This window comes from Carcharhinus amblyrhynchos, chromosome 12, assembly GCF_965287045.1.
Source record: "Carcharhinus amblyrhynchos chromosome 12, sCarAmb.v2.hapA, whole genome shotgun sequence".
NCBI lineage: Eukaryota > Metazoa > Chordata > Chondrichthyes > Carcharhiniformes > Carcharhinidae > Carcharhinus > Carcharhinus amblyrhynchos.
The window spans coordinates 65,554,160-65,576,539 of NC_137335.1; the positions used below are offsets into that span (position 1 = coordinate 65,554,160).

Sequence of the window (22,380 nt, forward strand, 5' to 3'; positions counted from 1 at the left end):
CTAAAGAAGAAGTTCAGATGTCTAGACTGCTTAGGCAGGACTCTCCAATACTTATCATTGTGTGTGTCCCAGATCGCAACTGTCTGATGCACCTTACACAACCTAACGCTACAAAGGGAGGTTGCCTTGGCTGAGGGAGACAAGGAGGACTGAAATGTAATCTCTGATAGGAGGATGGTAAAGGGGATGGAGCTAACGAGGACCAGGATGTCACCGAGCCACATGCAGAGGCCACAGCAGGACTGCAACGTGGCAGACAGACCCTTAACAATTTGATAACTATCAGATGCCAGGCAGTGTCTGCAAATTGCTCATTTATTTCTTTAATCTTCTGTTTTTTATCCTCTGCTGGCTGGAAGGCACAAGCTCATTTTTGGTTACAGGCACTGGTGGGGGGTAGGGGGGTTCTCCTAAAAAAAAAATCTTAAGTGTTGAATTTGTGTAAAAGCTGGAGTAAATCATGCTGGTTTACTCAGTGGGAATTTCAAAATGAATCTCCCACACTCTCTGCACTGCAGAGTGCACTCATGTGAATCAGTCCAAAGAGCCGTGGGTGGGGCCTATTCCCACTAGAGAGGCCAGCAGCATAGCACTGAGCAGGAAATTTCACATGTGCTGATCTCTTGGCACCAAGATTGGCGCATGCGCAGTGACCTCGCATTGCTGGTCTCCTGATTGCTGGCTAGCTCAATTGCTGGCCATGCAACCCCCCAACATTGCTGAATCACTGGCCCTCCAAACATGCCCAGGCCCGCTTCGACTTTTCACCCTCTTACCCACAGGCCGCTTCACTGTTCGCCCCCTCCCCACAACCCCGATCTGCCTCGTAGTCCCAATCCCCCCCCACCAGTATCCCAGAAGACCCCATAGCAGGCTGACCGCCCCTCCAACCATTCCCCTCCCCCCCACCCTCCCCGATGGCCAGCTCCAATCGCTGGCCTCCCTCCTTCCCTCTGTCACTCAGTCCAAATGCAGGGTGGCGGCAGGACCCCTCACCCCACCAATCGCCCCCAGAGCCCCATCCCCATTCAGCCTCACCCCTTGGCACTGCCCAATGAGTGATGGGAAGTGCCATGATTCTCCCTGGACATCAGTACTTTGCCTGTTGGGCAGCGCCAGGGGGTCCAGCTGGCATTGCTAAGATGGCAATGCCCAAGGGGCACCCAGCTCACCACCCGACCCTCTGGTGGACCCTTGATGGCCAGCCCCTTTACAACAGCGAGGTCAGATTGCCAGCACCTTGCAAGAGCAGAGCTATACTAAACCCTGCTGGAGTGAACCACTCCTGGCCAGGGCGGGGAGCAGGAGAAAGATACTAGCGTGCCTGGAGATTTCAGTCATGGGCCCGCTAATGAGATTGAAGTTGAATGCAAATGAATATTTGCATAAACTGTGCAGCTCCACACCAATTTCTGCAGCGAAACCAACGGCACCAGAAATCCGGCTGCCAGAGATTGCGGAGGCTGTGGCGCCCAGTGGGGAGCCTGCAGAAAGTCCTCTGCTAGAGTCTCCTGGCCCGCTGCAGTACAAAAGCAGTACAGTGGACTAGGAGAATTGCCTGCTATGCTTTTTTCTAGTGTACCTTGATAGCTGAATTAAATTGCACACGTTACCATTTGCCCTGCTGTTGGTTTGATCCTTTGTATGTATTAAACTATACTAATGTGCAGAACTCTGGTACTAAATGTACACATTAGAACCTGTATAGCACGCCATTCTCTCACAACCTTAGGCACCTGTAAGTAAAATTGTAATTGCACCCATGTCCTCACAAAGTTCTTATGTATGGCAACTTGGAAGGATTAGTAAATCTAATCTCGGCAGGAATGCACTCTTGAGTGACTACTTGCTCTCAATGGAGGGCTGATGCAGAGAACCAGATAGATGGGTCCACAGAAAACAGCAGCAACAGTACACCATTTGGCCACTCAAGATCATTCCTCCATGCATGTTGATGGAAGATCGTGTTCCTGTCTCCTCGCTCATAGAAAACCCATATCCTTTTACATCCTTATCCTGCAACAATATATTAAGTTAACTCTGGAGTCCACTCACCAAGAATGCCTCATCTGCATCATGGGTTTCTGAGGTGCAACCACTCAAGACCCTCCAATCATTGAGGCCCCTAGTCCTAGATAGCCTTAGCATTAATGCAGGAGTATGATCCATCATTGTGGACATCCCAACCAAGGTAAATTTTTTTGCATGGACTTTGCAGAGGCCTGTTAGAGCTGCTGATGTTTCACATGGATAGTCTCACTACCCTCAGCACTGTCCTCAGCACGGTCCAGTAGGTCTGTTCTATTCTCTCATCTCATGCACTAAAAGCCCACCCTTCAATGTTATCTGAGGCACTTTGGTAGCAAACCCTTTTTTTGAGTTTAAGATCAGGAAAAAGAAGGCTTAAGGGAAATGACTGGAGGCAAATTTACAATAAGCTGCTTCTTCGTGAATGGTACATATATTAGAAATAAGATGCCAGAACTGGATGAGAATATCAGAAATAAGCCCAGCTGTGGCATTCTGTGACACTATGGCAACTGACAGTGTTGGAAGTTTGAACATGGGGCAACAGGAGACTTTTAATGTTTACACCACACAGTATAAAAAGGGAAATCATTGCCTTCTTATCTAGGTTGTGTTTTGTTCCGCAGTGTAAATAAATATAAATTGAGTTGCATACAATACCAGCTTAAATGCTCTTTAAATTACTATATTTCTTCAATAATTTGTTCTTCTCATTGAGTATATTGTTCAAATGTTTTTGGATGCATCTTATGTTGTATTTTATATCTGTAAAGGTAGATGATGTACATTGTAGACAAGAGTTTCAACAGGCTTAAAGGTTTTCCCTTGAAGTACAAATCCATTTGATGTTGAAGCAATTCTGTAAATACAATAGGAAAACAATTTGTTATAACTGGATAAATTAACAGTAGCAGCATTAAGTGTTATTCAATATCTTTGAGAGCTGCATGTTATTGAATATGTCATATTATTAAACATATTTATTTGAGAATTGCACATTATTAAATATATTGGGGAACTGAATTCAATCATTTAGACAATTGAATGCTGTTAAACAAAAGCTTGTTATTGCTGGTTTATAATTCAGAATTGCTCATTGCTGAATATGTTTGAGAATTGTGTCTTACTGAATAACTTTGAAAACTGGGCATTGTTGCATGTGTTTGAGAAATATAAATTATTGTAACTTAAGTTTGAGAATTATGTCTTACTGTGTGTGAATTGTACGTTCTTGAATGTTGCATATTCCAATTGGATGGTTTTGACAGTATTTCAGAATTCTACAATATTGAAGAACTGTGTCATATTGAATGTATTTAGATTTGCATACTTTGAAGGCATCTCTAACGCCATTGACTACTTCATCCTCCTCCAATGTCCTTCCTTTGGTCCATCTCTGAGATACTAATCGATTTGGTTCCATGCTTACCTGACCTAACACAGGCACTAGGTTGTTGATAATGATTTCTCCTCCTCTCCTTTACAATTATCTGCACACTGCCCTTTGGAAACATTTTAGAGAAACATAGGGGGGAATATTACCAATAAATGGTAGAGTGTTGGTTCCAGTGAGAACCCAAGTTGTTTCACACCATTATGCAGCGGGGTAGGGCCTCAACATGCCAGCAAAACCTGGATGCACTGAGAATGGGGTGCCATCTTTAAAGGGCACCCCGATCATAACAGGAATAAACCTCTCCCAAAACCCACCACTGAGGTCTCAGGGGCTCTCCTCCCCAGAGTCAGCACTTCCTCCCTTCCCTGATCATTGACCCCTTCTCCTGACCATCAGCCCCTTACCCCCTCACCCCTCTCACAATGCCCCCCCACCCCCGATCTCCCACTCTATTGCTAGCATCCCCTGCTCCTCCATCTATTCTCAGTCCACAACCAAATCTGAATTAATTCCCGCCCCTCCCCATATAAGACTCCCATAGGGGTCAGTTCCTTGGTATAAATGGGCACAGGCAGGTTGGAATTGTCAGGTTGGCATGGGCATGATGCCAAACTGGCAGTGCCAACTTGTGCCAAGAGACAGTGCCAAGAGGCCAGGCCACTACCTGCCCATGAACCTCTCCCTTGGGGGCTGAACGTGCCTTTATGCCCCTGAGGAGACCCTCACAATATGTTTACATCTTGTTGTAAATGGCATCAGTGTGACGTCATGCGGATGCCCATGAATATCCGGCGGGAGGGGGGCAGAGGGGGGTTGGCCCAGAGATAATAGCTTATTATTGACATGCTAACGTATTAAAATGAGCTTCTTGGATGCCTGCGGCATTTTGCAAGCTACTCCGACTGGAACGTGGAAACCAACTGACATGAATTGCGCTGAGTCTCTCTATTTTCAAGTTTGCTATTTTGCAATTATGCTTAAAGGCATACATTCCCACTTGCTGCTGTTTAATAATTAATAATCACCTTCGACCTGCGGTCATTTCAGCAACTGAAGTTTTGTTTAAATAGATTCAATATTTCCTCCTTTTTTGAAAATACTAACGCACTGGGATAAATGGTAACATATTGTCCAGCTGCCCAATTCTGTGTGTGAGTGAAGACAGTGAATGCATGTTATTAGAACCTAAAAACAAGCATCAGAGGTAAATTTGAGCCCAGAATTTCCTGCAACTGCACAATCTGTGTTTAAATTACACAGTTTTGTGCTGTAAAACAAATACCATGGTTTCCTGGAGAAGTAATTTGATCATACTGCAGCAAGCAAACCAAGGGTCACAAAAGTGGTGCAGCCTATGGCTAATCATACTATATTGACGACTTAACTGGGCACAACCTGAATTATTGAATTCTTTTCACTAAGAATTAAACATGTTAAGAAAGAACAAACATTTTACTTTACTCAGTCAATTAGTGTAATTCATGAGTTCAAACATTCACGTTTTTCAGTCTCAGTAGTTACAGCAAGAAAACTTACACAAATTCAGCAAATGTGTTGCTGCATTGATATAATGCTGTTGGGAGGGAGAAGTGTAGTAGCACAGCTAGGATTATTTTGCACAAATTTTGATGACAATGCTGCCTGAGCAGCAAAACAATCCCATGAAATTATGGCATGGTATAAATAATGACGCAACTTACTTATGCTGTAATTTTATCTATCATTTGTGACAAAAAACTAATGCATTATTCCACTGGTGCAAGTATCTAGAAAATTCTGGGTCTTTTTTTTGATCTTATCCTCACCCTGACATTCACACATGCACAGTTTCCAACTGAGGTCACTGTACTATATTCACCAATGTGTTTTTTGCCTTCCTCTAGTCCAATGGCACAGAAGTAGATGTTAGTATTTACGCTACTGGTGAAAAGTTACCACAGTTAACTCAAAACAGACCAGAGATCAGAGCTAGAATCTCTTGAGTCTGTGTGTTTCATATTTGTGATGTGGACATGCCGGTGTTGGATTGAGGCCAGAACTCTCCATTCACCTGATGAAGGGGCTAACCCAAAAGCTAGTGAATTTACTATCAAATAAATCGGTTGAACTGAAACCTGGTGTTGTCAGACTTTTTACTGTGTTTCATATTTAGCAGCAAATATATTTGCCCGGTATGAGAGACTACTGATTAGACAATTATTTTGAACACATCAGGCTGGCACTTGCTGTTGATCTCTAAGAATGCTGCCAACAAAGGTCTCAATCCTCCCTGGCAAGTGGATTTTCCTTTTCTCAACGTCAGTTTGAATCTGGCGCCAAGTCAAGGGGATCTCCTCATGTCCAGCAGCATTGATGTTATCAAGCACAGTAAGCATTTTCAGACAGCAAACCGGGAAGCAACAATCACTTTTAATTTTAAATTTTACGTATAACAAAATAGATAATGGGGCCCACAATGGAATTCATGTAGAAATGTTAATTCTGATTTACTATTTTAAAAGTCTGTAGTATCAAAATGAAGAATTTGGCACTCAATAAATACAAAATTACTCATTCAAGGCAAGTGAGGCTATGTAACAGTAATTATGAACTTATTATCCACTTAAAAACCCTATCACACTGCATTTAACAAGATATAATTTTATCAAAGATCTTTACAATGTGACTAAAAGCATAAGAGTGGAAGTTCTCATCAGTTCATTGATTTAGAATTGATTCCATTCTGGGAGAACCTCAAAGGTTCACCCTTAGGGGAAGTGTAAAATAACTGACCGCAATGTCTCGATTTCTGCTTTTGCTTGTGAAAGTGTGGACTACAGAAATTGCTGTCAGTTGCAGAGGAGTAACAATGGAAAATATCGACAGTTTCAGTATCATTACAACTGTTGTGTTTAAAGCTGAGCATACTTACTCTGCTTTCACTTTCCTTCTAATGCAATAGTAGAAAATTGGTAATGCAAGCAGAAGTAACAGTAATGGGATTCCTATTCCCAACACCAGGCCTATCAGCAGTCTGTCTTGGTTGCCAGCATTGTCTGATTTAGAGTTAACATAAATGAACAGTGGTGAGAATTATACAGAAATATCTTACTAACTGATATTTTTACTAAGTATTGGAAGTAAGTTTTGCTTCAGTGCTAAAAGTTCTTATATTCATAGTTAAAATTAAAAAAAGCTAACATCATAATCCATACATAACTTTTTTCCTTCCAGTTCTCATTTAACTTGACTTATGTGCTTTCTATATATTAAATTCTCTTGTAGAACTTTCTAACATAATGGTTATGTTATTAAAATTATAATCCAGAGAACAGGAGCTCGTAGTTCCAACTTGGCAGCATAAAAAATCTGAATATAAGAAACTGGTACTAGTATATGTGATCATAAAGTTGTTGGATTATTGGAAAAACCCATAGGCACCTGAATAAGCTTTAGGCAAGAGAGCCAGTCAGCTTTGCCCACAGGTCACTCCAGTCCTGAAACAACATGTTTGACATTTAACTGCCCTTTCACCCAGTTGTATCACAAACTGCAGCACTTTCTTCAGGAGAACCAGGGTTTTACTCCTTAGAACAATCCAAAAACGTTAGTATAAAGATTTGTGCTATATCTAGGTGGATTGGCCCTGTTAGATTGCCCCCGAGAATTGGGGATCAGCAGGGTAAATATGTGAGGTTACGGGGATAGAACGTGGCTGGGGATTATTGTCTGTGCTCAACAGGCTGAATGCCCTCTTTCTACACTGTATGGATTCTATGATCCCATAATTTTATATCTCCCAATGATTAGAAAGCAAATCTGCATATTATTAGGATGAAATTTCAGCATTTAGACAGTTGCAATAGAAACATTTAAAGGAGGATAATGAATGAATAATGACATTATGAGCTTTGTTGATGACAACAAACTGCATGTAGATGATCTTTGTAAAGATGAGTAATCATATTCAAATGGGGAAGATGAGCTAAGGAACACAGGTGAATTTAATATGAATACATGAACTTGTGTTTTTCGACAAAAATGGACAGACAAGCTGTAGAACTTCACCTGGCACCACACCAAGGTGCTGCACATAATACTGAACAGACATTTTAAGTTACTTGTGCTTGCTGAGAACACCCTTTCCAAACTTACTTAAATTAACTCTGCACATAGGCAACATTGTAACTTTGGTCCCTGGGATTAAGGCTGCAATGGAAATGCTTTGAGATAGGTCAAAGTTTTATTGAATTTGGGATGGGATCGGTTTACAGTTTGTTACTACCCTATTTTGTCAGCAATGATGTTCAGGCCTTTTATCTTTAAACAAAGGAAAAGGACACAAAAAAATGATAAATTTTAGCTAGAAGCAAGATCCTGGACGTTAGCCTCCTAAGATGGGCAAGAGAGGGTCAAAATCTAAGATACATATAATATGAACCCAAACAGCTATGCAAACAGTGGCTGCCTTTGCTTTTATAGTGTCAGGTATCAGGGCATCTGAGTGTCTTGCACTTGACAAGTGGGATGTTAATTAATACATTTGTATCAGACAGTCACTGTGCACTTAGGAATCTGATATCAAATTTACCGTGCCATACAGGTTTCACAGGCATCTGGAAACTCGACCAAGAAGGAGTGGCAGGAGCAATCAGTTCCTAAAGATAACTGCCTCTTTCAGAACTACTGTGGACAAGGAGATTCAGGAGTGCTTCCCCAAGTTCCCACAAAAAGGATCTTCAGCTGCCCAGCCCTGATTGTAAACCCCCGTCAGCAATAACTGCCAATCATTCACCTGCTTTCCCACTGTGCGCCTCTTCCCACTTTTGATTTCAAGAATCTTCCTCCTGATTATCAGGGACTATCCCCAAAGGTGTCTTGTCACTTTTGTTGGCCCTCGTCCATTCACCAGATTGTCCATTTGGGCAGCAGGCGGATGTGAGACAATTCTATAAAATGGTCCTGCTATTGCCCGAGGCCCTGTTGCATCCTTCAGCCATTTTCAGTCTCACTCACACCTTGCTTCTCCATAAACATCAGGACTGAAGTGTTTGTAATCTGTGAGGTAAGGTGCAGCTGTAACAGTTTCTAATGGGTCAGAAGGACCATAAAAGAACGCTGAGGAACTATGATGGAAAGATAAATGCACTAGTGTTACCTGTGAGCTGACACTTGTTGCTCAGTCCACCCAAAGTGCACAGTAACTCATTTCTAACTAACAACCTCATTTTCAAGCTCCCTCTTGAACACATGGACTGCAATGGTTCAGGAAAGCTGGCCCATCACCACTTTAGTCAGGGCAATTAGGGATGGTCAACAAATGTTGACCTTACCAGTGACACCCACATCCTGTGAATAAGTGAGAAAAAAAGTATTGCTTGTTCTTGAGTAAATTAAGTTCCTACTGGAGCATGATTGTGATTCCATTTCATCTCTTCCATTACAAATGCACTTGAAGCCACCATAAGTGTTCTCACACAGGGCAGTTCCCTGACAGTTTGCTTCTCCACCGATACATTCATTTAAGTCTGGAAAACATAAGAAATTTTATTGTCATGCCTAGCCATGTTAATTAAATCAGCTGTTCTGCTGAATGTTAACCATCCGTTAGCAGTATTTAAAAAGGATTTGAGAATTATCCTAGATTTCTGCCTAACAACTAACACAACCTAAAGAAAAGATAAATTGGTTAAAAAAAGCACATTTCTTTGTGGGATTTAGTTGTGCAGAAAACAATTGCTGCATTTCTCCACAAAGAGAGTGTAACAGTACTAAAGTAGTTCATGGTAATTAAAAAATGTAAAGAAGATACTTCAGGGAGATGTGATAGAGTATTTTCCTTTTTTTTAACAACTCCCTATCCTCCTTTGATGAAAGTTATTTCAGGATTTCTTTGGAATACAGAAAATGCTGAAAAATCTCAGCAGGTCTGACAGCTTCTGTGGAGAGAGAATAAAGCTAATGTTTCAAGTCTGACAAAGTGTCATTCAGACTTGAAACGTTAATGCTATTCTATTATAACTTGACCATGGTTTGGCTTAACTTGATTCACTAATTAAATCTGGAAAAGTCCCATTATGATAATAATAATAGGTTGTAGAAAGCAGTCAAGCATCAATAACAGTATAATGGTAATACTAGGGTTATGACAACAAACAAACCTTTAAACTGTCTCAGATGCAGGCAGGCAATTTGTTTTAATTTTTAAAGGACTGGCTATTCAAATGACTTGACAGTTGACAGTCTTAAAGACCTTATCCGCCATTTATGACTTTTCTAAAGATTCAGAATTCCCAAACTGTGGGATGAGACCTCATAAGAACATAAGAAATAGGAGCAAGAGTAGGCCAACTAGCCCTTCGAGCCTGCCCCGCCATTCAACCTTGCTCCAACAAAAATGTGATCTGCTTCAACTCAGCACCCAGTTCAACTGGTCCTGCTGAGTTGGGATTCTTGCATGTCAGACTTACATCCCACCCCAGTTCCTCACCCACTCGCTAAAAATAAGATCTGTCAGAAATAGAGGTGGAACTTCCAAATCAGAGTCCTGACTATTGTATTGGAAGGTCCTTGCAACCTCCACGATTCTGAAGAAATCCGGGCTGAAGTATCCATTTCTTGCATTCATTTCAATGGTTTAAAAAGAACAATGATGACATTTTGCTTTGAGAAACAGATGAAAATGTACCTTCTACTGAAACTGATGGATCAACTCCATAATGTTCAGCAACTTGAATCAAGAAATCCTGTACAAACCAATGGGGAGTATCACTAGAAATATTCACTCGGTATTCAGCTGCAGGACCTCCACCTGGGAATGACTTCAAACTAAGATTGTAGAATTTATTCTCAAATCCTAGAGTCAAAATATCATTCAGCTGCAAAAGGAAACAAAAAACTTAATGTAATTTAAACAAGGGCTAATTTCCCATGCAATCAGTAGCTCCATTTTTTAAAACATCTATTGTGGTATAAACAGTACACAGTCAATGGTCAGCACAACAGGGCTGGTGGGAAGAGCTAGAAAATCCTGCCCATTTGTTACAATTTTTTCGCTCCACACTGCATTGTAGGAAGAAAAGATAAGGCACATTCGGCCAATTTGATAAATAATCCATGCCACAAAATTGTTTTAATGCAGCGTATGGTTACATTGCAAATAAGAAACTTTTGAATAAATTTCAGAGAACAAAATACACATCCTACCTTGTTGGCATATTTCTTGGCCTCTGTCTTGAACAAAGTACTGTTAACATTCAAGAGCACTTCAGACTTCCTTAATTTTTTCCATTTAAGAGTACAGTTGAAAACATTCCACCCTGAAAAAATTACAACTGCAGAATAAGTATAACTTTCTCAATCAAAATAAAACATTATTCTTTTTCTTAACTAATAACCTTCCTTGCAAGTAATCTTAATCCTCCTTTACATATACTCCTTGCAGTATAGTGTACAGCAGTTATGGATGTCATAATACATAGACCCATCTTTGAACTTGAAACATTTTCTTACTACTGATTCCAAATGAGAAAGAACAAAATTTGTTATTTCTGCTTCACAGACTGGCCTCTTCCAGCAGCAAAGGATAGAATTTTATGAAGCTTCCAGAAGGAAGAAATGATGCTGGCAGGGATCACTTCATTTAGCAGGGGACAAACTGTCAGCTTTCTGACAGTGGGGTGTAAGTTCTTTATTAAGCTGGTGGCTGATTGAGGGTGGATCATGTTTCTCAAAGGTAAGTAGTTGTAATTTTTTTTTAACATACAAGAATACCAAAAGTGCTCTAAAGTACAACTTTGTCAGATTAAACCACACACTTGCAATTATGTCCATCCATTGATTCTGTCTACACTTCCTGCTGCCTTGGAAAAGCAGCCAGCATAATTAAGGACCCCACACAACTGGACATACTCTCTTCCACCTTCTTCCTTCAGGAAGAAGATACAAAAGTCTGAGGTCATGTACCAACCGACTCAAGAACAGCTTCTTCCCTGCTGCCATCAGACTTTTAAATGAATCTACCTCACACTAAGTTGATCTTTCTCTACACTCTAGCTATGACAGTAGATCTGCACTCTCTCCTCTTCTTGTCAATGAAGGGTATGTTTTGTCTATATAGCGTGCAAGAAACAATACTTTTCAGTATACTAATACATGTGACAATAATAAATCAAATCAAAATCTGTGCAGCAAATGAGAAACACAGATTAAAGGTGGCATGCAGCAGGATGAAGGAGGAGTTGCTTTTCTTGAATGGGGAAATTTGTGAAAGGGGAAAGAGGCATGACTTACCGAGGGAGGGAGGTGGCAGTCTTATGAAAGCTCAAGTGGGGACACATAAGTTGAACTATATATGGAAAATATACCTATGGGTGGTACATCAAGCATGATTGTAAAGTAATCAATGGTTATATAGGGAAAGTCTTGAGTATTGATGGCAACACAGCAGGTCAAGGATGATAGAAGGAGGGTCACAGATGGCTGATCATGGGTAACAGGACTGGGAGGCTGACTGATGATGAGGGAAAGTTCTAAGGTGAAGATTAGTTGGTCAAGGATGAATGGTTACAAAAGTAAGGGGTGATGGAGTGAGGGTTGAGGGTGATGGAGGGAAGGTTGAAGTTGACTCAGGGAGCTGCGGGATGATGACTTCCAGCTCCAGGCATCCAAGGGGTGACAGATCCCAACTCCTCACGAACAACCTAACTGATGCAACCGAATGGCAAGGATTAAATGCCTGACCAAGTGCTATATGTGGCACCTGGACCTTTGACCTTGTGAGGTAATGATGGGATTGGTGACTTGCCCCTGAGCATGATTGGCCAGAGCTCTTGCTTCTGTATATCTATGTGCTATGTGATTGGATACAGCCAGCCATTCTACCTCCAGTCCAGCCATCAGAACCCTCAACTCGAGAAGAAAATTCCACCCATCTCAGGTAAGCACATGCAAGGAAATCAAACCTGGGCAAACCAGATAATAAGTGCTGATTTTCTTCTAAATCCTTGGAAAACCAAAGGCACCCCAACCACTTGTAAATTGCCATGGGCCATTACGTTTATTATACAATTGATGCTTGCTTTGCTGTCCCTGCATGTCAGGAACAACAATGGTGCCTGAATGCAATATAAAACAAACTATAAAGAAACTAAAAATAAGAATTACTTCCCAATGAGTTGATTCCTGAAAGCACATTGAGCATTTTACTAAGCCATACAGACCAGAAGGTTTCAGGTTCTGTGACAGAAGGTTTGGACACTGCACTAGAGATCTTGGTGGAGGAAGTGGAAAGGAGAAGAGATATCTTGTATCCACAAGGAGGATGGGGAACCTCCAGACAAATGATCAAAGGGCAGAGGGAGCAGACGGCTATGAGAGTCAGTGCTTAGAGCCCTGAAGTTCTGGATGCATGATGCATGACTGGAGAGCACAGTCTGGCACAACAGGTGAATTTTCTGTCCCTTCCCGAAACACAGAAGATAGGAGCAGGAGGAGGCCATTCAGCCCTTCAAACCTGCTTCCCTATTGTAAAGTGAATACCAGAGCCATTTTCAGAGTCCATCACTCTCCCAACTGATCGACGAATGAGAAGTGGAAAGGTTGTAAGACCAGCAGACCACCTGAATCGCTGATACAGGAAATTAAGGAGGTGGGGGTTCACATACTAAGAGTTAATTCATGCCATTTGTGTTAATGGTGTTTATGTTTATAATGAAATATAGAGTTAGAATAGTTTATAATGTTAACATTACATTTGGGAGAGAAGACTTAAGTAATGTAAGACTTGGAGCAAACTGTAAGTAAACTAATGTCAGTGTCTATCGAGGAGACAAAGATATGGGGGAGGAATGGGGGAAGCTGTAGTAAAAGGATCTAGTGCCTAAAGGGTTAACATGGGACTGAATACAGTACTGTCCACATGGCACCATAAGAAGGCACCATGACCTAGAGCTAGGGCTAGTCTACAAATGAGTAGCAATGTGTAAGAACCTATAATGGAATCCTCTTCACAATGTAAATATGTACATAGTTAAGCATTGTTAATAAAGACTAACTTGTAACATATACAAGACTGCTTCATGGTGTAGTATCCTTCAAGTATAATGACAATAGAATATATCATGGTACCTGCAATAAGTACTACCACCATTGTGGTTCCACCCACTTGTCTCTGCTACCATGATCTGACATTCAAAAATATCCAGAGAATTTGGGGAACAACCACCTTCCAGCTAGTTCAATTTAAATTTGGACTTACCTGGTGGATTTGTTTGTTCATCTGTGAAAAGAAACCATTGAGTATATCATAAAATAGTCTAAAAGGAAAATGAAGAATTCACTTATTATATGAAATGTACTAATTGTTAAACTTCCGTGTTGAATATTTAAGCTGGAGAAAAAAAATTACATTAGACATTTCCACTAACAAAACTATGACCATACTAGTCTGAAAGCTAAACTGTCAGCTAGAATCTGAAATATATCCACAATTCACTTTATGTTATTTTTATTTCATTCCAAATTTTAACAATGATTACTTTTTATAATAACATTATTTTGAAATATAAAGCTTGATTTTTTCCTTTGCAGACAATTGCAAATGGGTTCTTTAGTACAGACAAAAATAATTTTGAATCAAGCTTTTATTTCCTCCTTTTCCAACATCAGAGGTTTGGAGGGGAGAAATGATACTGTGCTGATGGTGTTGTCCCATTCATTGATGGCTGAAGTGTCCACAATGAAACTAAAACCAGAGAATAAGCTAGTCTTAGCTCTATAAAATGAACACTTTACTCTCAACTATATCATGATAATGAGTTAGTAGTCAGCAAATTGCTACTCTTTGCATTAATTGAGGAAGAGAAGAGAATCTTGGATAAGTTATTCAAAAGCTTGTTTTTGGCCAGTCCATATGGCTTCTTTACCCCAAAAGTATTGCTGCTCCAGAAGTATGCCAAGTTAAGTATGAGTCTATCGGTTTAGTAAATTAACATTTAGTTTATCAGGGATTTATGAATAATATATAAATATAAAAAGGTAAATGTAGGACAAAGCAAGTTATTAATTTTCGAAGCTTTCCAAAGGATTTCATGAGTATGACAATGATTTGTTTCACAAGAGTAGTATGTGTAAAACACTGTCACCATCCTCTATTTTGTCAAATTCTTACCCATATAAAATTACATTAAACTGGGCTTGGAATTAAATTTATTGTTAGCTGTTGTAATTTAATATTCAGTACCACTGCAAATAGTTGGCAGGGGAAACAATAGAATGCATCTCAAGCACAGCAATTTGATACTGTCCATTGTATCAGCACACAATTCTCATCTGTATCTTTGCTTGACTCAATGCTAGCTGGAATGACTCCTCTTAAGCTTTAACAGAGAAAGAAAGTGATATTGCAGACCAGTAGAGCAATTTTCAGATGTGCATATTTGGATGCTCTTATTATTTTATATATAGCTTGTATTCAAGTTCCTATTGCCTCTACTTAAATATAAATTATGAACAGAAAATGGCGACAAGAAAAATGAAATAATAAATTATATAGTTCCCTATCTTCATTTGAGACGTGTGGAGGAGTTCAGCCACAAATGTCTCCACTCATGCTATTAATTCAATGACCTAACAAGTGTATTCCAGAGTAAAATAAGAAGGAACATAAAACTTTTTTCTTTTCCTGAACCTTTCCTCCTAACTGACACTAACAAAATTCAGCTATTGAACTTGAGCTTGAATCCCATGTATTAGAAATTTCAATTATCGGAGATTGTTCACCATGTCTGACTAAATGGATTGAAGATTGACTAAATGAACTGTTTCATGCCTCACTATAAAGTCCTAATTTCTGAATATGTCCACTATTTTTATACCCACCGCAAGCTGCAGAGCCGTCCTCACTGTGATACCTGCAAACACATCGAGCAGAACCAATAGAGTTGATGCATTTATATTTTGCGTTAGTACAGAAGGACACATTCTTACATTCATCGATATCTGTAAACAGAAAAGAATTGTAAGAGGAGATGACAACAAGATGAAATTTAATGTAACAACATAATTGCAAAAGAAACATTGGGTGCGATTTTTCAGACCCATCAGCAGAGGGGCCAAAACTTCCTGCCCAAAGATAACGGACCTTTGGCTGATCTCCAGTCCACTCGCACTGAATCCTGCCACAGGTGAGACTTGAAAATCGCGGCCACTGTTACTCACTCTCACGGTCTCAGGAAACAGCTCAGACACAGACACTTTAGAGGACTACATAAAGACGGGACCTTCACACATGACACAAGAAGCCTGCAGGGAGGGCGGCGGACAAAGACAGTAGAGATGGCAGCATGCCAGAGGTTGAGACTGCATATGAGTTGTACAGTAGAGGAATGAATGAGGGCTTTAAATGGAGCAATCTGTAGAAGAGCACTGAAGCTTACAATGCTTTCTGGCAGGCCTGCCAGAAAGCCTGTGGTAAAGGTCAAGAGAAGTCTGACACTAACTTGGCATAGTCCTTTGCACAGAGCTTGGAGCCATCCTCTCCAGTGAGGAGGTAATGGCCTACTCCATAGTATACTTGCTGGGTGGTCCAGGCATCAAGTACATTTGCTGAAGTTTTCCAGCCCTTTCCACTGATCAGATTTTCCAGTCCAGTCAATGGTGACCCCGCAGTGCATCCCCTAGTGATATATGGTGCAGGACATGTAAAACCCCAGAGCCAACAGCGAGAATGGAAGTTCCTGCCACCAGCCATTGTCGGGAGTCTCCTTCATCCCACCTTGTGTAGCTGCTGTCCATGTGTACACACTGGAGTTATGATCCTTTGATTTGTCATGGTGGCTCAAAAGCATATGGTATAAGGTACTGCCACAGAATGAAGGCACCATGACTGCTGCCAAGGCATTGACCTGATTGATGCAGTGCGTATGGCTGCAGATCAGCTGAACATTGATCAAGTGGAAAACTTTCAGTTGTGGTACATTTCCGGGAGTTGACATGAAACCCACAAAATGGCCCTCATGTGGTCAATGGCACCCTGCAACCCTCACAAGGTCACGTGCTCATATCACCTGCTACTATTTGTCAAGAGAGAATGAAATGTATTTGGCTGGAAAATGGAGCTCATTGATCTTCCTTACACAATGAAAAACTGGGAGTTGTTACAGATATCTCAATCACAAGTTCCATCCCAGAAGCAACAAATAAAAGTTAACAACCACGTGATCTTCACAACCAATGGCCATGCTGTCATGTTGCAGCTTTATAGAACCTTAGTTCTATAAAGAATATAGTGTTGCCTAACTAATTCTGGTTGCCACATTACCAGAGGATATGGAGGCTTTGGACAGGTTACAGTAAAGATTTACCAGGATATTGCCTGGTATGGAGGGCATTAGCTATGAGAAGGGGTTGGAGAAACTTGGTTTGTTCCTACTGGAACAACAGAGGTTGAGAGGAGACCTGATAGAAGTCTACAAGATTATGAGAAGCATGGACAGAGTGGATGATCAGAAGCTTTTTCCCAGGGTGGAAGAGTCAATTTCTAGAGGGCTCATATTTAAGATGCGAGGGGCAAAGTTTAAAGGAGATGGACGAGGCAAATTTTTTTACACAGAGGGTGGTGGGTGCCTGGAACTCATTGCTGGGAGAGGTAGTGGAAGTGGATGCGGAAGTGACTTTTAAGGGACGTCTTGACAAATACATGAATAGGATGGGAATAGAGGGATATGATCTCCGGAAGGGTAAGGGGTTTTAGTTAAGTCAGGCAGCATGGTCAGTACAGGCTTGGAGGGCAAAAGGGCCTGTTCCTGTGCTGTAATTTTCTTTGTTCTTTGTCACCTGTTCAGAGACTACAGTTGTGGTTGTAACAAGTGCCAGATTGCAGTGAGGATATCCTTAGTGAAGTGGAGACATCTGTCACACTTGGTGGAATTTAATGCCCCCCCCCCGCCCCTCTTCCCGCAACCCCCCTTCCCCTCCACAATCTCCCCAGGATTTATAAACAAAATATAGCCTGTCAACTTTCTCAGCTGATGTCACCCAAATTTAGGAAACAACAAAACATAACTTTCACGCTATGAGAAAAGGATGAGGGCTGTGATGCTATGCTGTGTCAAATCCCATCATTCATCTGAAGCAGAGCTTGATTAATTATCACTGCTGTAAGTTCTCAAAGCACACTGTGTTTGCTATGATGATAATGTCAGTTTATTCCATAATGGCAGATTACAGTATTCAGCATATGCATCAGCGCAGAATTCAGTTGCCATCTGTGTATTCTTTCCATTCTCCCTCTAAAGTTTCCTCTCCTCTTCTCTAAAAGGCAGTAATACCATGCTGACCCACTGGGCTCTACAAAGTGGTCAACGTTCATGCATAAACCTGAATATCCACACATGTATGCTTTCATGGGATGTGGGCATCGCTAGCAAGGCCAGTTTTTGTTGCCCTCTTTAACTGCTCTTGAATTTAGTGACTTGTTAGGCCATTCAGAGGGTCTTTAAGAGTCAGCCATATTGCTGTGAATCTGGAGTTAAATGTAGGTCAGAGTAGATAAAGATGGCAGATTCCTTCCCTAAAGAGCAAGAGTGAAACAGGCAGATTTTAATGATAATCTCATACTTGCTATTAACTGAGACTCACCTTTAAATTTCACCAGCTTTCAGGGGGGGATTTGAACCTATGACCTGGCATGTAGCCTGAGCCCTACTAGATTACTAGCTCAGTTATATTACCATTACGCCACCATCTCTTCTTTCCAAGTTCCACCAGAAAGCAATCCGTAGTCAGAAGTATGGCTGATATTCTTTCAGAGACTTGGTTAGGCTATCTCTAATGCCTTTACCACCACCTCGGCTGAGTTAAGATAACTTAAATTGAACTGATTTTGTGCAGTTCAGAATCAGACTTGATTATACTTGGTAGCATTATAAAATCCTTTCCATTTATTGACACTGTTCAGTCAATGAGAGAACCATACCTATTCTTTAAATTATCATTTTTTTTTCAGAACCTTATATCAGACCCTGATAGACAGTATGGGCAATAAGCATCTATTAGGCTTCTGAAGCGGCTTCCTGTCATCAGCTGCTAAACAAAGGTGTCCAATCTCATGTATCAATTTTTTTTTTCACTGTGTCTTGCCTTCAATCCAATTACTTTAGCTATTGCTGAAAGTCCGAGGTCTTTTTTTGGATTCCTTTCTCCTGCCGAGTGTTGTATATAATGTTGTACAATAGCTTTTCCATGGTAAGCTGTCCTTACTACCTCCTGTCAGTTCGTGTTTACCCATCCCTTGATGTTGCTTGACTATGTAACCTTGGCAATCAGCTCCATTTACATTGATGTGATCTTCAAGTAGTGTTGTGTGTATATTGTTACACCTTATCAGATGGCCAAAATAAAATTTGGCTCTTGATCATGCCTATCATATCTCTTCTCAATTTAATTCTTCCTAAAACATTCTGTTCATTAATTTTCTTCTTCCAAAATATTCCAGGTATTCCTCTGTATACCCACGTTTCAAAGACTTTGAATTTTTTGATCACTTGGTTGCCAACAGTCCAAGTTTGATAGCTCTGGAGAAATATTGACCAGACACAATGGGTCCTATTTGACCATTTTGATTCTAAGTGCTGGGTGGTCAGAAACTGGGAGTGTTTCAGATCTCAAGTTTCCCCATCCGCACTCAGCCTGCAAAAATATCAGCATGTCCGAATTGCACTGTATAAAGCCTTTGGCGGGGCTAAATGTACCTAAAACCCTGTGCTCCAATCGGCATCTCCAACTGCACATGCGCAAAAAAGATGATAGAATGCTACTCCCCTGCCACATCCCTCCCAGGCTAGATAATCCCTCTCTGTGGCCCCCACAGACATTGCCCCTCCACCACAACATTACTGACCCCCTTATCTCCCAGCACCTCTCATCTCAGACCAATTATGGGCCCCTCCCATCCCCTTCTCCCCCACCAATCTCAGGCAGAGTGGCAGCGGAACCCCCTTTCCCTCCACTGATCTCAGGCAGAGTGGCAGCAGACCCCTCCTTCCCTTCTACTGATCTCAGGCAGAGTGGCAGCAGACCACCACCCCCCCCGCCCCCCCACCACCCCCCTGCCCCCAATCTCAAACAGAGAGCCATCAGACACTCGGCATTTACCTCCTCACTAACTGGAGCATCCGAATTGGACTTACAGGGAGCATGTCTGTTTTGCACGATTCTGGGTGGGCAAACACAGTGGCAAAGGGGGAAATGCCAGTAAAGTTGGGCAGGCAGCCAATTAAGTCAATTGAAACGCATGCAAATCCACTTAAATGGCTGACATGCCCGTTCGGGCACAGTCCCGATCACGGCCATTTTGGGGCCTTGGTAAAGGGGGAACCAGCATGGAGGTGAGCATGGATTGCCTCATGCCCGACTTTACCAAGTTTTCACGCCCAAAAATGGGCGCAATGCATTAGTAAAATCGAGCCCAATTTATGAGCAAATATTTTCTTGTACACAGGCTTATTTTCTTTGTTGTTAGAATCAAATTAATTTTGTTGAAAGCACCTCTTGCTATTTTAGCTCTCCCGATAATTTCAATGTCACATTTAACTTCTTCCACAATGACGTGACAAAGGTACACAAATTTGTTTGACATTGATTCCATCAATTGCAATTGTTTACCTATAGTTCTGTGGGCTTCTTACGAATATGTTATCTGAAAAATTGTGCATGCTAATCACAAGAGTTAATATCATGATGTCTCATCCATGCATTGCAGAATGCCTCTAAAGGCTACCAGCTGATTTTGAGTTTTCATTGCTTACCAGTGCAGTTTTTTCCATCACCCATGAACCCTGGCTTGCACTGACAGATATAGCTGTCTCCAGTGGTGAGGCAATTAGCTGATTTGTGACAGGGGAAAGCAAATGGCGGGAGGCATTTATCTGAAAAGAAGCAAAAATGTTATAAAAAATAATTAATCCAAGAAAATAAAACCAAATATTAATAATGAAATAGGTATCCTGCTGTTGGTAAACAATGCCTCTGAGACTAGTTGTGAGTCAAAGTACAGCAGGTTGATTACAAAAGCTTTTGGGAGAAGCCCAGTTCCTAAAGCAGTTCAACAGAATTTTCCCCAAACACAGGTAAGAGTAAATTTTATACATCCCAGTTCCCACCCCTAGACATGCCCACAGTTCTCCAGGCTGTCTGTCATGGTTTGCCATCCATCATGTAGTTATTGCTGCCTCAGCGGTTTTGTCCTTTGCGTAGTCCATTGTAATCATAGCTATCTCAAGGCCGCAACTGTCTCCGTTCTGTTCCTCTAGTGTGATTAGCAGTTATCGCATCTCAACATCTGCGGTGTGTTTAGCCAGCATACAAGGCTACAAGCTCGCACAAACAAGTTAACTGGCATACAAGGTTACAGGGGTGCAAAAACAAGTTTGCAATGCTTTGCACAAATCTTTAAATGTTACAAAATTCATTAACCTGTTCCCTTCTCCATATATTAATAGCATTGTGGTTGTTCAAGGTGACTGATCACCACCTTGTCAAGGGCAATTAGGGATGGGCAATCAATGCTAGCTTAGCCAGCAATGGCCACATCCTGTGAATAAATATTAAAAGAAGAAAAGTAACTGCACCATTCAATAATGTTAATGGGCATCTTGCTGCTGAAATGCTCAACACAAGACATATGGAAGTGTAGCAGAATCGAAATGTTTTCAATATGCTGCTCAATGCTTTTCATTGAAGAATCATAGAATCCCCACATAAAGGCCATTTGGCCCATTGAGCATGCATTAACAACAAACCCACCCAGGCCCCATCCCCGTAACCCCATGTATTTACTCTGCTGATCCCCCTGATACAATGGGGAGCTTGTAGGTGGTGGTGTTCCCATGTATTTGCTGCCCTTGTTCTTTGTGATGGAAGTGATTGTGGATTTGGAAGGTGCTGTCTAAGGATCTTTGGTGAATTGCTGCAGTGCATCTTGTCGATACTACACACTGCTGCTACTGAATGTCAGTGGTGGAGGGAGTGAATGGTTGTGGATGTGGTGCCAATGAAGTGGGCTGCTTTGTCCTGGATGGTGTCAAGCTACTTGAGTGTTGTTGGAGCTGCACCCATATAGCAAATGGGGAGTATTCCATCACACTCCTGACTTGTGCCTTCTAGATGGTGGATAGGCTTTAGGGAGCCATGAAGTCAGTTATTTGCCACAGTATTCCTAGCCACTGACCTGCCCTTGTAGCCACTATGTTTATTTTGAGATATTGTGGAAATTTTTCTGAGTTTGCATATTGGATCACTGTGATTGATAGAAACTGAAAAATCAGATGGGTCAGAATACATGTCAATCAAGGAATCCATTCTATTTTCTGACCCATTTGATTTTCTGCCAATATTTGTGCTCAGATGATCTGACAACTGACCATAAACTCAAAAAGATTTTCCCCAATATTAACTTGATCCATTTGTTAACTTTTCTGCCCAGTTAATTTAGGCTTAATTTTTTTTCTTGTCTTTCGAAACTTTGGGTGGGCTTTTCCGACCGTGCTCACCTCAAGGTTGGAAAATCCCGCCCGAGGTCAATGGACCTTTGCACAGTCTGTGTCCCGCCCACTATGATTCCCGTGGCGAGTTGGATGGGAAAATTTCGTAGTTCGTCTTTTTTCTGTCTCGCATCTACCCACGTTTGTTATTAAAGAACAATATCAGCCCGGGAAACAGGCCCTTCAGCCCAACGAGCCCGCGCCGCCATCTCAACACCACCAGTCCACCTCTCTACCCACGACACTAGTTACATTTGTTACTTGCCCTGTTTCTTTACCCAGATCTGATTCTAGCAACACATCTTTCCTTCTTAGGTTAGTAAATGTTAATCTAGGAAGCAATTTGGAAAAATTTTCACATTAGCTACATGCATTGGCTGGAATTTTCCAAAATCTGGTAGAGTGTAAGGTTCAGATTGAAGGAGGTGGGGCTAA

At 41.3% G+C, this 22,380-nt stretch overlaps 1 protein-coding gene across 1 annotated transcript in view; it reads right to left on the bottom strand.

The window, feature by feature from the left end:
• Positions 1 to 1,057: 1,057 nt before the first annotated feature.
• The window catches only part of LOC145350464 (mucin-like protein), a 32,877-nt gene continuing 11,554 nt past the window's right edge, over positions 1,058 to 22,380 (bottom strand). Inside the window, exons 7-14 of the mRNA XM_080199664.1 lie at positions 20,212 to 20,331; positions 15,284 to 15,403; positions 13,662 to 13,682; positions 10,610 to 10,722; positions 10,092 to 10,281; positions 8,809 to 8,931; positions 6,336 to 6,459; positions 1,058 to 2,887 (exon numbers count right to left, since the gene is read on the bottom strand). Coding sequence (XP_080055790.1) covers positions 2,788 to 2,887; positions 6,336 to 6,459; positions 8,809 to 8,931; positions 10,092 to 10,281; positions 10,610 to 10,722; positions 13,662 to 13,682; positions 15,284 to 15,403; positions 20,212 to 20,331 — 911 coding nt within the window. The 3' untranslated portion in view covers positions 1,058 to 2,787. The remainder of the gene's footprint in view (positions 2,888 to 6,335; positions 6,460 to 8,808; positions 8,932 to 10,091; positions 10,282 to 10,609; positions 10,723 to 13,661; positions 13,683 to 15,283; positions 15,404 to 20,211; positions 20,332 to 22,380) is intronic.